Source organism: Protopterus annectens, chromosome 7.part0, assembly GCF_019279795.1.
Source record: "Protopterus annectens isolate FY-2018-M chromosome 7.part0, PAN1.0, whole genome shotgun sequence".
Lineage (NCBI taxonomy): Eukaryota > Metazoa > Chordata > Ceratodontiformes > Protopteridae > Protopterus > Protopterus annectens.
Window position 1 is genome coordinate 134,815,701 of NC_056739.1, and position 16,415 is coordinate 134,832,115.

Below are 16,415 nucleotides of genomic sequence, written 5' to 3' on the forward strand. Positions count from 1 at the left end.
CTGGAATTCATTAATTTGAATTCCCTGGACCAGCTCGTTCTCACCCCCATTAAAGGTAGCAACATCCTTGACCTGGTCATTACTAACATGGACAACCTTTGCTCTACACCAGTAGTCATCTCCTCCCTGGTTAGATCCAACCACAAACTAATCACCTTGGAACCCCCCCCCCCCCACCAATGTACTGTATGAACACGTGCACAAATGCATGGATCTCACCATATCCAATAGTACCAGGATGCTCTCTTCCAAAAAAAACGAAGCCAATTTGGTGGCCCCCTGCCATAAGTAAACTCTACAACAGAAGGTGGAAGCTGATGAGTAATAAGATGAAGTACCAAGACTGGAAAAAGTCCCTTATCAGCCTCAACAAAAAGTTGAGATCCCTAATCAAATCTTCTAAAGCTAGCTGTGAAATCAGGATTGCAGCAGATACCACAAGGCCTTCTATTGTTATGTAAAGAATCTCCACAGCCATACTCAGATTTGCGCTGAGCTACTGCACATTGGTACCGCCTTTACCGAGTCAACAGATATTGCCAATATACTGGCCGACAGATTCAATGCCAACTTTACCCCCCCCCCCACAAAGGACCAATCACAGTACCAGTAGATTGCCAGGCACCAAGTATTACTGCTGCACAGATTAAAACAGCACTGTCCAAGGCCAAGAATATAGCTTCTATGGGACCTGACAATATTCCTGGCTGTGTTCTACATGAACTACAGAGTGAACTGACACCCCACCTGTGTGCCTATTCAACCACAGCCTCATCTCAGGCTTTGTCCCAACTAAATGGCACACTGCTGCAGTCATCCCTCTCCACAGAGGAGGAGTGATTACAGACCCTGGCAACTATCGCCCCATTAGCCTGACGAGTTTGATGTGCAAAGCTATGGAACCCATCATCGTGGACCTAATAAACAGGGATATAGGGAATTTCCAGACTCTGGATCCCACACAGTTTGTTTTTTTGAAGGGTAGATCATGCCTGCTCAACTTGGTCAACTTCTTTGAGTCAGTCACCAGAGCTATGGATGAAGGCAGGGTGGTTCATACAGCCTACTTTGATCTGGCCAAGCCCTTTGATGCCATTCCCCACTCAGGAATCATAGAAAAACTCACTAAGCTAGGCATTAACCCATATATCACTAGGTGGGTTGCAAACTGGCTCACAAATAGAACCCACAGTGTAAAAGTAGCTGACTCCAAGTCAGACTGCCAACCAGTTATGAGTGGAGTCCCCCAGGGTCTGGTCCTGGGTCTTCTCCTGTTTAGTATCTACTTCTCTGAAATCCAGGCCAAAGCAAAGGGACTCTGGCTGACAAAGTTCGCAGATGATTGCAAGTTGGGAGCTATTATTAACTCCCCAAGTGATGTTGACTTCCTACAGAAAGGACTCACTGAGACCAACGACTGGTGTCAGAACCATGGCCTTTAGCACAGTGCCAAAAAATGTGTTGTCATCCCCTTTGGGAAAAACCCAGTTCCCATGAATTACCACATCGATGGTAGTCCACTGAACACAGAAGGCGTTATAAGAGATCTGGGAACACAGGTTGACAGCAACATTTCTTTTGACCACCACATTGCCACTGTGGTCAGAAAGGCCTCCTGTGTGGCACATCTCATTACTAAGGGTTTTGCATCCAGAAAGAAAGACGTCATTGTCTCCCTCTACTCTTCCCTCATTAGGCCAATTTTCGAATACAATGCTCCATTTGGCGTGTACCTCACTAGACACCTGCAACAACTGAAGAGGTCACAAAAGTACCTCACAAAGAGGATCCTAGGCCTTAAACACTTGTCCTATATGGACAGACTCAAAAAAACTCTAACTATTCTCTGTCTCATTTCACCTACTTAGAGGCGATCTCTGCTTGACTTACAGTGCCATGTCTGACCCAGCTCTGTTAGAAATGCTACATCTAAATAAATCCCAATCCCTCTACACCACACAGTCCAGAGACTTCTAAATCATTACCACAATCAACAGAACATGCTGGAGGGACAGGTTCATAAGCCAGAGACTGCCCATGCTGTGGAATAGACTTCCCATACATGTCAAACAGAGCACCTCACTGATCCTCTTCAAGAGAAATCTTGATGAGTGGATGAGAAATAGAAAATTCACCCCGGGAATCACTCCAGTGGCTCTACTCGATGGAGGCACTGGGAACTAAGGTCGAGTGGCACGATGCCAGGGTAATCCTATGGGCTAGGCTTGTAAATGCTTCAGGGCCATTAGCCTATTACACACCTATGAACCTATAACATAAACAATTTTTAAGGCTATATGCATTCCTATATGCAAAAGATGGCTTGTCACTTATAAACTTCCTATGTTCAGAGAGAGTTTATAAAATACTCCAATTATGGATCACATCTTTAACTGATTTTGTACATTTACTGTACATCATAACATATCTTAACAGATTATCTACTTTCTTAGTATCATTAACATTCACAGTATTCGGACATGTTCAACGCTAAAATAGGGCCTAGCCTTATTATCTCTCTGATAAGACTTCCTCTCTCATCACATCCAGTAGATGTTGATTGTATCCTTTTTCTTTAAATTCAATAATCATCTCATCTATTTGACTAATACATGAATTTCTATCAGTGTTCAAATGACCACCATGCAAGAATTGACTCTTCACAATACCTTTAAATGTCTGTTTAGGGTGCATGCTATTCTTGTGTAAATACCTATTAGCGTGCACTAATTTCTTATACATACCAGTTGTCATCTTTCCTTCCTTCATTTCTATATTAATATCTAAAAACTGAATCAATTTCTTAGAATGAGTCATTTTAAATTCCAAAAAAATCAGTGATGGTGTTAAGAAAAGTAACAAAATATATGTTTACTTTCATACCCTATCCAAATCAAACATACATCATCCACAAAATGTTTGAAAAAAAAAACAATATTTTCTTGATATATGTCAGGACTATTAAATACATATTTATTTTCTCAGGGGTTTAAAGTTAAATTTGCATATGTATTGGCCACTGGCGTGCCCATAGAAATCACACCTCCCATTTACTTTGCACCATTCAGATAATTTCTTTAAAAAAATCCCCTGAACTATTAGTATTAAATACAAACCTTGAAATCTCATAATTCATTATTTTCTTAAAAACATTCTGATCTGATAGCAATTCATTTACAGATTGTACATAGTCATCGATTCAAAATGATTACGGAGCCTCCCTTATCTGCTTGCTTCATGACAGGCCCTTTCTTCATTCACCATTAATTTATGCAGTGTGTCTGATTCTTCTTTAGATAAATTATATGACTTAATAAAATTTTATTTTGCATATACTGGTCAAATTTCTTTCACAAATGTCATGAAAAGCCATCATAGTGGGATTGCTATGGGGTATAAAGGTACTCGATCTTCTACATACCTGCAGTACATCTGTTTGCACATCATTGAATGTCAACTTCAAATTCAGATTACACACAAATAATTTGTTGTATTTATGAGCTACAATTGATGAATGACATTAATTTTGATTTATATAACGTTTTTCTGTTTCATGTCCCAGTTTTCCCATTCTTTATGGGCTTCCCAAAGTGCATAAATCTGTAACCACCCCCCACCCCCATGAGACCTGCTGTCTTGAGAAGGGGATGGGCTACATAATCTATTTCTTACTAATTACAGGATGTGCTTAGTAAATACTTGAACTATGTAAACAGTTTTGTTAAGGATTCAGGGGATTTTTTAAGAAATTATCCTAAATGTTACAAAATAAGTGGGAGGTGTGATTTTTTTTTTCTTGTTAACATTGGACATTAAACCATTGTTTATGGTCATTCCGAATGATTATGGAATTGATGCCATTAGACAAGTGTTATGTATGTACTCTTCACTTAGACCAAGGGAAATAGGGACTATATGTGAACTTTGGAGTGAGTTTTAGAAAATAATGTTTTTATGTTTAATGGCACCTTGTTCCATCAGATGGCTGGGGTAGCTATGGGTACCCCAGTGGCCAATATGTATACAAATTTAACTTTAAGTGTCTGGGTAGAGAAATATGTATTTAATATACCTGACATATGTCAAGAAAAGATTGTTTTTTCAAATGTTTTGTTCATGTATTTTTGATTTGGACAGGATCTGAAAGTGAACTTATAGATTTTGTTACTTTTCTTAACACCACCACAGATTTTTTTTAATTTAAAACAACTCATTCTAAGAATTTGAATCAGTTTTTAGATATTAATATAGAAATTAAGGATGACAACTAATATGTATAAGAAATTAGTGCATGTTAAAAGGTATTTACACAAGAATAGCATGCACCCTAAATGGACCTTTAAAGGTATTGTGAAGAGTCAATTATTGCTTGCTAGTCATTTGAACACCTTCTTAGATTCTCATTTTTGTACATTTAGCTGTTCCATGGCTTGCCTTGTACTTTTAGCAGGAACTCAGATTGGAGGGTTTCATTTGAGATAGCTTAGACACCCTTTGAAGATGTCCTAGCATCTTCCATGTGACCCTAAGACACATTAGTGTGATTAAATCTCTCATCTTACGTGGGGACACCTAGCAATCCCAGAGAGGAAGTTGAAGACTCTTATTTGGGATGGAAAAGAGTGGTCTACCCTACCTCAACTTGCCTCTAAAGTAACCTTCACCAAGTTAAGTCGTTTACAAACAAGTCGGTTGGTGGATCGATGCATGGCTACATGACTGCTGTCCGATTTATCTGATATAAATAGGTTGAGGAAAGTTTAGATCTTGATTGAGAGGTCATACTTTACTGTCTCCATGATCGTGCTGTTCTCTTGCAGCTTCTTTATATCTGTCTAGGATGGGAAACCAAATAAAAGGCCCTTGTCTAAAATGGACATTTAGGAGTTGTCTGTTAATATCATGTATGCCTTCTGATGACTGTCCCTGAAGCATTAGCTCTAAATCTGGCACGCCACATCATAACCACACCTTATGATCTGGGAACCTGTCTTATCACTTGTGTACATTTGGAAATTTTATTCATCAGGGAAATATTGGAGATGGTTTGAGTGAGGTCTTTTCTTTTACAATTACATTCTTGTCCTACAGTGTATGGTGAAAACGTAATGAGCATGGCAGCAGATGTGTATACCTTTTGCTAGACCTGTTTAAGATACTACTTTATAATTCAGCAGATACTACGAACTAGTATTTTCTATAGTGCCCTTTGTGAAATTCGATGCAAGACATTAGGATCAACCACTGGATTATTTTGCAAATATTTGAATTGATCCTGTACTGTATAAAAAAATAAACAGGCTTCTCAGTCAACAGATGGTGCAGAGGGAGGGCGCCCATGTGTGCCACTGGCCAACTGAGTTTGAGAGTGGATTCCAACAACAGGTAGATCTTGCCAGTGGGGAATATAAGATAATGCAGCTGATGGCCAGCTCTTCTATCCTGGGGGAAGGTTTTGGGAAACTTGATGTCCAAGCACCATCTGTTGGAGATCAGGGGCTTCACAGGTCATTGCCTCAGAGTACAGGGGTAACATCAGTTTCATGCCATCATTGCACTCTCATCTGTCCACACTGTTAGGGATTTTGACCCAGTTGTGCATGGCTCCTTCATCAGATCCCTTTCTACGTTGGTCTACAAGTGAGCTGTAACAGAGTTCATTTTCCAAGGGTTATATCCAGGCGAGGTGTACCTGGCAATGAGCACTCAATTGGCATATCCATTACAGATCAGATAGTGAAACCTTGGAAAACAGCCAGAAATTTCATAGAACTTGGAGGCAGAAATATAAATAAATCCAGCTTTCATTTGGTCATGGGTCTGTGGGTCTGTGTATCTGTCTTCAAGGACAAATCATTGTATGGATGTGTCTAGGGGCTGTAATTGGGATCATCAGAATAGTAGAAGTGAGGGTATAAAACTAGGGCAATGTGTACCAAATGTAAGAATGCAGTACCCTGAAATACTGCCTCTACTCTGAGGTACAGAGATCTCATCTTAGAGTTTAAGTAGCACAGATGTGGTAGGATGACAGGGAAGCTGAAGCCAGCTGTAAATAAAATGCTGGAGTGGTATAAATGTGAATTTCAGAATTGGTTGTTTGAGTTATTGCTTATTTTTCACAATGTCCGTACTTTCAGAATGGGGTCTCATACTTTTTCATAGGTTTCTCCATTTTACCCATCATGTAAATACAAGCTTATTATGAGCAAAAATAAAATTGATCAGCATAAACTATAAACTCTGTCTTTTTCAAAACTTAAGGATGAGAGGTTAACTTTCCCCTTTTTAGCAGAAGCTGTACCTGAAGTGGAAGGTATAGCAAGAGGAGACAAGGGCTGAGTAGCATGTTGCATGTTGTAACAGGCTGAGGTTCAAATCTAGCGAACTGAAAGGAGTACATCTGATTTACAAGGGACACATCTCTGCAACAGGCCTGTGACTATCTGCTTTATACTCCCACTGCAGTGCAGTACAATTAGCCTAGTTGTAGGCATATGCCATGCAGATGTCTCTTCTCTAGCTGTTCCCACCACGGTATGCTGAATTTCAGCCACCATTGGAGTGCTGAAACCCAGGGAATATGTGAATAGTTAAAAATCAAATTAGAGTTAACAGCTGTTCCCTTGCAGATTTCTGGGAATCAGCGTCAGGGAGTGTTATTTATTTTTCAAGACCAGAAAGCTGCTGCTGTAAGTGATTGTTTTGATTAACATTACAAGTTTTGAACCCAGTTTTGACTGGAGTGCTTTTCCTCCTGGATCCTACTGTTGAAGTGTTACAGAAGGCAAGAGAAGTCGAGTGAATTTCATCTTGTGGTGTTGATGAATGCATCTCTCTTCAGGATCTGCCAGGGGAACGGTCTCACTTTGGTAGACCTGAATTTGCAGTCTTGGTCAAAGATGTTTGCCCTTGCATTGTACCTGATGAATGATCCAGTTTCTGTTTTTAGATTTTTAGGGAAGGTGACTTCCTGTTTTTCCTTTTTACACTTGAAAACCTTCAACAACTTTCCTTCTTGATGAATGAATAGTAACTACTCTCCTGGCTAAAGTCTTCTTATTAAGGTTGTGCTGCATTCAAAAGAATGTATATCATAACATTCTGTAAAATTTAAGACTTGGTGAAAGTACTTGGGAGGACTATTAATCCATCTGAACACTTGTTGGCAATCATCTTTTTGGACATAGTTCGAAATAGCACAGCACCACTGACAAGTAACATTTGTGTCACATACAAGCTAATATAAAGTAAAGGTTATACTTCAAATGGCCTGGAGTGACTAATGACCTCTCAAAGCAAAGCGAGCAACCATTTACTTCAGATAGGAAAATAATAATAATAATAATAATAATAATAATAATAAAGTGTGCTTTGTACTGTATTTTACAAAAGAGTTTACTTATGGCCATAGAATAGGGTATTAGCCACACACCCTTAGGTATTGCTAACTCCTAGAAAAGATTTGGCTGGAAGATTAACCAAAGCTGTAACCCATTCTATGAATTCCTGCAGCAGTAATCCTTTTATTCAAGCATTTGCTTCTGTTTTAAGAGTAATGCAGTCACTAAACTGTGCTACTTTAAAAACGTTGGTAGGTATGAGTAATAATAGGTAAGGGCCCACTACAGCCGTGTGCAAAGGTTTCACTGCATTGTCTAATGAGTTTGACTCCTGTTGCAATGCCTAAAGTGGGACATTTATTACCAAAATGTGAGATTTTGCAGAACAGACCACACCTTATCCAGTGAAAAAGGCTCATTTTCACTTTATTACCAAAATACTCAGAGCTGTGGCAATTTGTTATAATTGTTTTATTTCATATTAAGATGTTTCAAATATTGTATCTCAGTTTTGTGCAATATGAAGTAGATGTTTAGATATTTTTTCTCCTAAGATATCAGGATATTTTATGTTGTTCATGTCTTGTTTTTGGAGAGCACAGCTGCTCAAATCAGTAGGGTCCTGCAAAAAGAGCAGTATTTGTTAAGTGTATTGTTCAACACTAGGTGTCCTTTCACAAAATGCTGGCTTTCTCCATGTGTTATGAAACTTCATAAGCAGAAGGTCTCTGGGTAAGATATTGTGTGTGTATGATGGCTGCATGTGAAAACCAGAAGTTTTAGTAAGTGAAATTTTGTGGGCCCAGTCACCATAGCCTTTGCCAGCAGGGATGCAGAAAGAGAGAATGACTTCAGTTTTTTGCCTTTGTGAAATTATATTTCTTTTTGTTTCAGAGTCTGAAAGCGGCTATAGTATAAGCTGTGGGGTTGCCACTCTTCATGCTGGGGGAAAACAGAGGCAGAACAGCAGCTATGAAACGTGCTTAGGTAAGGAAATGTTTCCTCTGACTGAATTCTATCAAATGTGAATGTATGCAGTACCACTAACCGCTGACGTTACAAAAACACTATATTCATGCAGAAGAGTATTTATATTTAATCCATATAGGTAAACATGTTCTGCAGGGAGACTGACTACAGTGGTGAATGGTAACACTTTCATACTGGTACTGTCTACTTTATTAGTCCAGGTGCACCTTTTAAGACTGTGATGCCTTAATCCCTGTAAAGAGCATCGCTGGCATATTGTAGTTTTTAGTTTATCTCTTGTTGGTGCATGAGGTCATCATACATAGATGGTAACACAAGGAGATTTTGTCAGTTCTCCCCTCTTTCAGAGCTCAGATTATTTACTGAGGAATGATGAACAGCACATTACTATTATTTCTTCCAATTTCTTCTTACTATTTAACTCTAAACATGAAATTTCTTCTCACCAACTTCATTGCTCTCACACCACTTCTAAATTATGAGGCTTGTAAATGTCAGTGACAGAAAAGTGAAATTGAACATGCAAAAATGGGGATTTACCGTGTAGTAAGCCTGAGACTGCTGTGTCTTGGAGTATTCCCTTGTCTACTTGGTATAATCTTGATGTTATCTTTCTATCTATGTATAAAAAGTAGCGAGGAGTGGTGGGGGTGCTGGGGCCTTACTGCCCTGCAAAAACTAACTTTAAAAGAGAGCAGTGACTGACAACAGTTACTCTTCTTTAGTTTCACATTGTTTTGTGATTCCATGACTTGCAACCACATGTCTCAGAAATACTCAACAGCATCAGCTTTGATTAATACCTTTTCTAGTCTCCCAGTAGGCAGCCAAACTAGGGGTTAGTAAAATGATTTCACCTGTGGGTCTCAGAAAATTTCAGTCAGACAATGGGATTTCCATCACCAGACCCACTCAAGATTTTACCCCGTAAGCATTTACAGCTGCCTGATTCAGTTACAAAGTGCCAAACGATGATTATCATCATCATATTGATCACTGCTGCAATAGCAGGGTTATATCCTGCTCAGGATGAAATAGCAGGCCAGCTTCCAAAGTTTAAGGGCACCTTTCGTGCACCAAAGCCATTATTCAGCTCATGCTGAACGGACTTAAAAGAGCGGTGTGGATGGTCGACCCTTCATATCCATACAGGAAAACTATGTCCTCAAAGTTTGGAAAAAAATCACACATTATTCCCCTCCATAAAGGTGGTACTTCTACACACATCACTAATTCAATAGCTGTCCTATCCCCCTCTCTAAAATCTTAGAAAATGCATTTACAAACAACTCCTACAATATCTCAACCAAGAAAATCTTCTAACTGAAACCCAGCATGGTTTTCGACCCTTCCATAGCACAAGTGCAGCTTTTGTAACTTTCACAGGTAGAGTGAACAAAGCCAGTGATATCAGTCAACTTGTCTCTGCCATATTCCTTGACATATCAAAGACCTTTGATACTGTCAGCCATAATAAACAGAGCAAATGTCAGCCTTAGGTCTAACACCAAACACTTAAAACTTGTTCAAGAGTCATCTGTGATAGATGCCAATCAGTAAAATGGCAATCAGTGCTCTCCCCTTTTCTGTCAACACTGGCTTCCCACAAGGGTCAGTCCTTGGTCCTGTCCTCTTTAATATCCTTACAAATTCAGTTCACACTTGCACACAACATGCTTCTCTGACACAGTACACTGATGACTCAACACTTGTATGTGCTTTCCAACAACCATACACACCTCAGTCAAATTGCACAAGAATACCTCACTGCCACTGAAAAATGGTTACAAAAATCCCAGCTCCTCATGAACCCAAAGAAAACCAAACTTTTACTTTTCGATCCTAAATCTGTCTCATGAAAAACACAACTTTAAAATATACTCCGTCAGTAATACCAGTATAGAAGTGGTAACCAATACAAAACTATTAGGCATGACCATAGACAACCTTAATTTTGATTTACATATACAAAATGTCATAAAAAAACACACACCAAAAACTAAGCTTCTTAGCTAGAAACTTCCTCAACTCCACATCCAGGTACTCCCTTACAAATAGCATTCCTCTGCCTTGTCTTCTTTATGGGGCCCCATCTCCACTAATCTTCAAATCTAACTTACTGAACAACATTACAATGAAATAGCCACATCTGCATCAAATTTTCACTGCTGTACCCACCACTGCACTACATTGAAAACATTTAAGTGGCTAGAAATACCCAACTACCTAAAATATATCTAGCTAATCACCACACACAAAATCATTCATTATGCAGTCACCATTCCCAGCCTTACATTCTGTACTGTAAAAACACTCCCCTAAACGACCCATGCGATCAAGTAACCAAGTTAACTCCCTGTTCATAAACCAACTAAGTCGTCATGGTATTTTCTGTATTCTCACTCCATAACTAAAATGTGGAACACTAGGCCCACATCTATAAGGACAAACACACCCCTCAAATCCTTCCAACACATTCTTAAAAACTATCTAAAAATACATGGCTGTGCTCATTGTTCTATACCAGGTTCGTCAAAAAGCTCATTAATTTGTAACTGTAACAGCATTACCCTCCATCTTGCTATTATATTTTATACAAGTGATAATTTGTCTCTTTTACTTGTACCTTACACTACTATTTCCACTATACAGTCCCTTAACTTTTCTTTCTGCCTTTTTCTTCTTCCCTATCCATTCCCCCCACTTTACTAATAAACACACAAGTTTATATCTCCTACTTTGCCTCTCCTGTGATTCCTCTCCCCCCTCAACCCTGTACTATAAGGTATGTATACTAAGTACATTATAATAAATAAAAATGATTTAACTATCAAGCAAAATCATACTGATCTGAAACATATAGTTGTAAAGACCACATGTCTCATGTGTACAGCCTTCTTAGTAATACCTAATGTCTGTAATTAATGTGCAAGTATGTTTCGTCTAATAGGTGTAAAAATGATGTGCTATCCATTATTGTATATTCTTTCTTGTATGTGAAAACATTCATTGCTGCTCTGTAATAAGCTAATGTAATATGCTAATTGTATCTGGAGCTTTTCTCCCCGGACCTCTGCTGACAATGGGCACCCACCCAGTCAGACTTTGCTGGTAAACAGCTGTCATTTAAATAAATAATTTAGAGCTTTCCTACCACTGAAAAGTGCTCCTGTTGTGGGCCTTGAAGGATCAGTGGTCGGCTAATGCCTTTCATTGCTGTGTAAATAAGTTCTCATCAGGGAAGAAAACTTTCACATTTACTTTTTATGGCAAAAAACTGAACTTTTTTCTGTGAAAATATTAAACTTTAAATTAGGAAAAAGTGTTTTTATTGACTGTTTCTTAATCTTTAGTAACTTTTAAACAGCAGTGTTAGTTTTTACTTTTGTGGAAAAAAGTTGTTCCTACTGATTTTAAACCATTTTTTTTCTTGTAAAAGTTATGTTCTTTTGGGGGGCTAGGTAAGTATTTTCTACTGTGTTTTTGGTGGAAAAAGTTGCTTTTTTTTACTATTTACCTGTTTTACTAACTACTATTGCCTGGCTCTCCTGGGAATTGAACATATTTTTAGGCTTAGCCATGGATCAACCTACCAATTCCTCAGTTCTTCCTTCTTCCAGCCTCAAAAAGAAGGAAGTTAATAAGTAGCGTTTCCCTCACAACAGGTTATTAAAGTTCCTCAGTCACACATGGGTTCCTTGGGACCGTTAATCTTTTTCCTTGTCAGCCCCTGGTGAAGTCCCTACAGCCATCATGGACTGGCAGGTAGGCAATTCCTCTACAGCTGTTGGAGTGTCCTTGATAAGCAAGGCAGAGCCACTTTTGTCAGTCCTGGAAAAAGGTGCGGGGAATTCCTTTCTGTTTAGCAAGAATGCTATGTCTCTCTCTATATAGGGAAAGGTTTCATGGCAAAAGTGTGTCTGCTTCAAAAATTCCTGTCAAAAAGAGAAAAACTTAAGGCATATTTCTGCTCCAGTCTCTTTATTGGGCTTGGTTCAGGCTCATGATCCTTGTTTAGCTGTTACTGGTAAAATGAAAAAAGAATTCTTCATTTTGTGAAGTGGGTCAATGAAGGGATTGATTCTATTTTGCCTCCTCAGGTTTCTGATTTTGATTCTGAGAAGAGTGTGGCTTCTGCTAATCCCTTTGAAGGATTCTCTCTCTCTCTCTCTGAAAGTATTTTCAGAATGAATCACGTTTGTTTTGTTTTTTATACAAGAAACATGTTCATTAAATTGTCGTGTGTGACACAATCTTACATTTATGTAAATGAAAATAAATCATAGCAGCACAATCTCAGTTGCAAACATTATACCTTACAAATCATGTTAACACAACTGTAGCTGCAAACATTATACATCACTTTTAATATATCCAGTCATTGTCAGTCAACCATTGCATAACTCATTCAGTTCCTGACTTCATTTAAACATTTTTCCTCCTCTGCATGTAGTGGTCCCACATTTACCATTTTTTTGCTGTGTAATTTACTCCTACCCTTATCTAAAGATCCCAGTTCCATTTGTTTTATCTCTGTTGCTATCTTTGTTACTTCTAGTAAAGTTGGTTTAGACTTTGATTTCCATTTTCTAGTTATTGCTTTTTTGGTAGCTGTCATAATTATACTCAGTAAGGCCTTACTTTGTCTAGGCAATTTCAACTCTGTATCATAACTCAAAAAATCAATTTTGTAGTCACTCCAATTTGCTCTCCCAGCATCTCTGACAGAGCAGTCTGTGGGGAATCTTTAAAGTCAGCCAACTCATTACACTCCCAGAAAATATGTTCCCAATTACCTCTTTGTTTCCCATCACATCTCTGTTTGCTGTCTACCTGAGGAAAGATTCTTTGGAGCTTGCTTGGGGTATAGAAATATCTATGTAAACATTTCCAGGCAAAGATCCTAAATCTTCTAGATTTTTTTATATATTTGGGAGACATACATATATCCTCCCATTGTTTCTTTGTGAATTGCTTATCCAATCTCTCTTCCCAATTCTCCCTAACCTCTTCTCATTGATTCTTATAGTTATCATGCAATATTTTATATGCTCTACTAATTATTCCTTTCTTAATGGCTACTTCTGTTGTAGATTCTACTAAGAACTCTACCAGTGCTGGTCTTTCATTTAGGACCCCCCTATTTCTTTTTCTTTGCCTGTACTCTGATATCAGTCCTTGATATGGAAGGCAATCTCCTCTCACTTGCAGTCCAAATAAGTTATTAGCATCTTCCCATTCTATTATCTTTCCCTGTCTAGTTACTTACTCCCAATACCTTGATTCCTTTACCATTTTTTCCAGTGTAGTCCTGCCCCCTCTTGCCTATTGTCTGTACCCTAATTGCAGTCACCCCTACCGGCAGAATCTCCCTTCTCCATTCCCGTATTGGCTTAGTTCTTGAAATGCCTTCTGCTGCTTTATAAATATAATATGCTGTGTGATTATTGTTGTTCTCCTTAAAGGTTTGCATCTAAAATCCCAGTCTCTCCCTGTTACTTGAACTACCTTGTTTCTTCATCATCTCTTTTTCATTTTGAGTTATAGTTTTCTTCTTGTGCTGTGTATAGGAGCCTTACCTGTGTTGCTTTGAAATACCCCTTCACATTGGGTAATTTCAATTCACCCTGTTCTATTGGAAGAATAAGCTTATCCAACTTGACTCTTGCCATATTCCCTTCCCAGATAAAATCCTTCAGCTCTTTATTAATTATTATCTACAACTTTTCCTCTGGTTGATAAAAATATGCTTGACCTGTATGTAAGACTAAAGGGACTAAAAATGTTTTAACTGCTTGTATCTTACTGTCAGTATCCATATATCCATTTTCTCAGTTTTTGTATTGTCTTTTATTTAGTCTCTTCCCACATTAGTATCATTTTTAATCCATACTCCTAAATACTTCATTTTATCATGTTCCCATAAGTATGGATATTGCTGAACCAATTTGTATGTGGGTACATAATTTACTGCTATTGCTTTTGTTTTGGCTTCATTAATTTTGTATCCCGAAAAGGTTTGAAATTGTCTCAATGTACTACAGCACTGTAACATCCCTTTCTGGTTTTCTCAGGTATAAAATAATATCATCTGCAAACAGAGCCAGCTTCCCTTGAGTATCATGCCAGCTATATCCTTGAATTTCTGAGTCCCTTATTTTCTTTGCCACTGGTTCTAAATATAATGCAAACAACCAAGGGGAGAGAAGACACCCCTCCCTAGTTCCTCTGCTCAAGCAGAGATGATCAGAGAGGACCCCACCCACTTTAATTTTCACCTCTGATCCCTCATATATCCTCCTAATCAACCTTATAATCTTTTTCAGGGAATGCAAATGCTTCCATTGCTGTGCTCATAAAGTGCCAGCTCACTCTGTCAGATGCTTTCTCTACATCAAGACCCACCGACAACAATGATATTTTCTTACATTTTGCTTCCCTCTGGATCATCACTGTTTTGTTAATGTTGTCAAATGTTTGCCTCCCCTTCATAAAACCACACTGATCCATATCTATCAATTTTGGCATCATTTTTGCCATTATTTTAGTCATTGTAGAAATAAACAGTTTATAATTATGATTTAGTATTGAAATGGGCCTGTATGAAGCTGGATCTGATGGATCTTTACCCTCTTTAGGTATTACAGCTACCACCACTTTCTTCCAGGATGTTGGTACTTCTCCTCTTCTTAAAATGTTGTTAAATAATACCTTTGAGATCTTTATCAGTTTTTCCCTGCTAGTGTGCAAACCTCCACAGGAATACCATCTATTCCTGGGGACTTTCCTGTAGATTGTATACATCACCATTTTTATCTTATCTCCTACTATCCAAACTGTTAGTAATTGAGCCTCCTGTATCTTTAGCCTGGGCATATTTAATTCTTCCATAAACATTTCCATTTGTTATTTTTCTTGATTTCCATATTTCTCTGCTTTATACAGACTTTCATAGAATGTTCAAAGTATTTCCAATACTTCTACAGGATCCCTTGTTATTTCCACTGCCCATTCCTTAAATTCCTCTGTTTTCAACAGATAGGTGGGAAAGTGCCAGTGTCTCATTTTTATTTCATTATCCTGTGTTTTTATTTTAATTAATATTGGCGCATGATCTGAAGTAGTTATTGGGTGCATATGCAGACCTTCAATTGAATGCACATGTTCCTGTGAAATGTATATTCTGTGTAGCCTAGCCCAGTTTTTGTATCTTGGAGAATAGTATGTAAATTCACTCTGAACTCCTAGTACTGAATTCACATCTTCCTTGCCAAATGTTTTCATAAACTTCTTTAAAAATCTACCATTCTTTGTTATATTTTTCCCTTCTGGGCACCCCAAACAGATCTTCACTGTTGCAAATTAAGTTCCATTCCCCACCTATAAGCAATATTCCTTGCTGAAAGCTGATTGTTTCTTTCAGAATTTTCTTTAAGCTACATTATAGTGTTTTTTGGTGGAATATAAATATGTGCCAGTACAATCCTCCTCCCCTGCCAGTAGCCCCCTTAATACTATAAACCTTCCTTTCTTGTCTTTTGTATTTTCTTCTATTACTATAAGAGCTCCTGTTGCAATTAATGTAAGTACTCCTCTCTTCCTTTGTCCCAGGTACTGTGCTGAGTAACCATATTGAGAACCTTTCTTTATCAAATTCACATGTTCAGTTCTTTCCAAGTGTGTCTCCTAGAGTATAGCTACATGCACTCTACATTCTTTAATATAATTCACTACTCTTTCTTTTTTGTATTTATCTGTGCGATAATTATTGTTTAAACACATTACAAAAATCATGTTCTTGAGGGATTATTATTTTTATTAAGTATATGGTTCTAGCTTTTGTATTCACTGCATGCACCATTTGGCAGGTTAATCTTTTATACAATTGTTTCTTGTTATTTCCTTTTGAGCCTATGTCACATCTTGCAGAATTTTTTGTTTTATTGAAAACTCTCAAACAAAAATACACCCCGAATGCCCCCGTAAAACCTAATAACTTAAGAATAATACACACAACTATGTGCATAATAAGAACAAATGTACTAAAACGATAGCCATACCCACAGTCTAGAGACACCCAAA

At 38.1% G+C, this 16,415-nt stretch overlaps 1 protein-coding gene across 5 annotated transcripts in view; it reads left to right on the forward strand.

Annotated features, from left to right (window-relative positions):
• The window catches only part of SCUBE3 (signal peptide, CUB domain and EGF like domain containing 3), a 3,541,316-nt gene that overhangs the window by 3,034,570 nt on the left and 490,331 nt on the right, over window positions 1–16,415 (forward strand). For all 5 annotated transcript variants that reach the window (XM_044076569.1, XM_044076573.1, XM_044076571.1 and 2 more), the window contains one exon: window positions 8,238–8,330. In XM_044076569.1, the coding sequence (XP_043932504.1) occupies window positions 8,238–8,330 (93 nt within the window). The remainder of the gene's footprint in view (window positions 1–8,237; window positions 8,331–16,415) is intronic.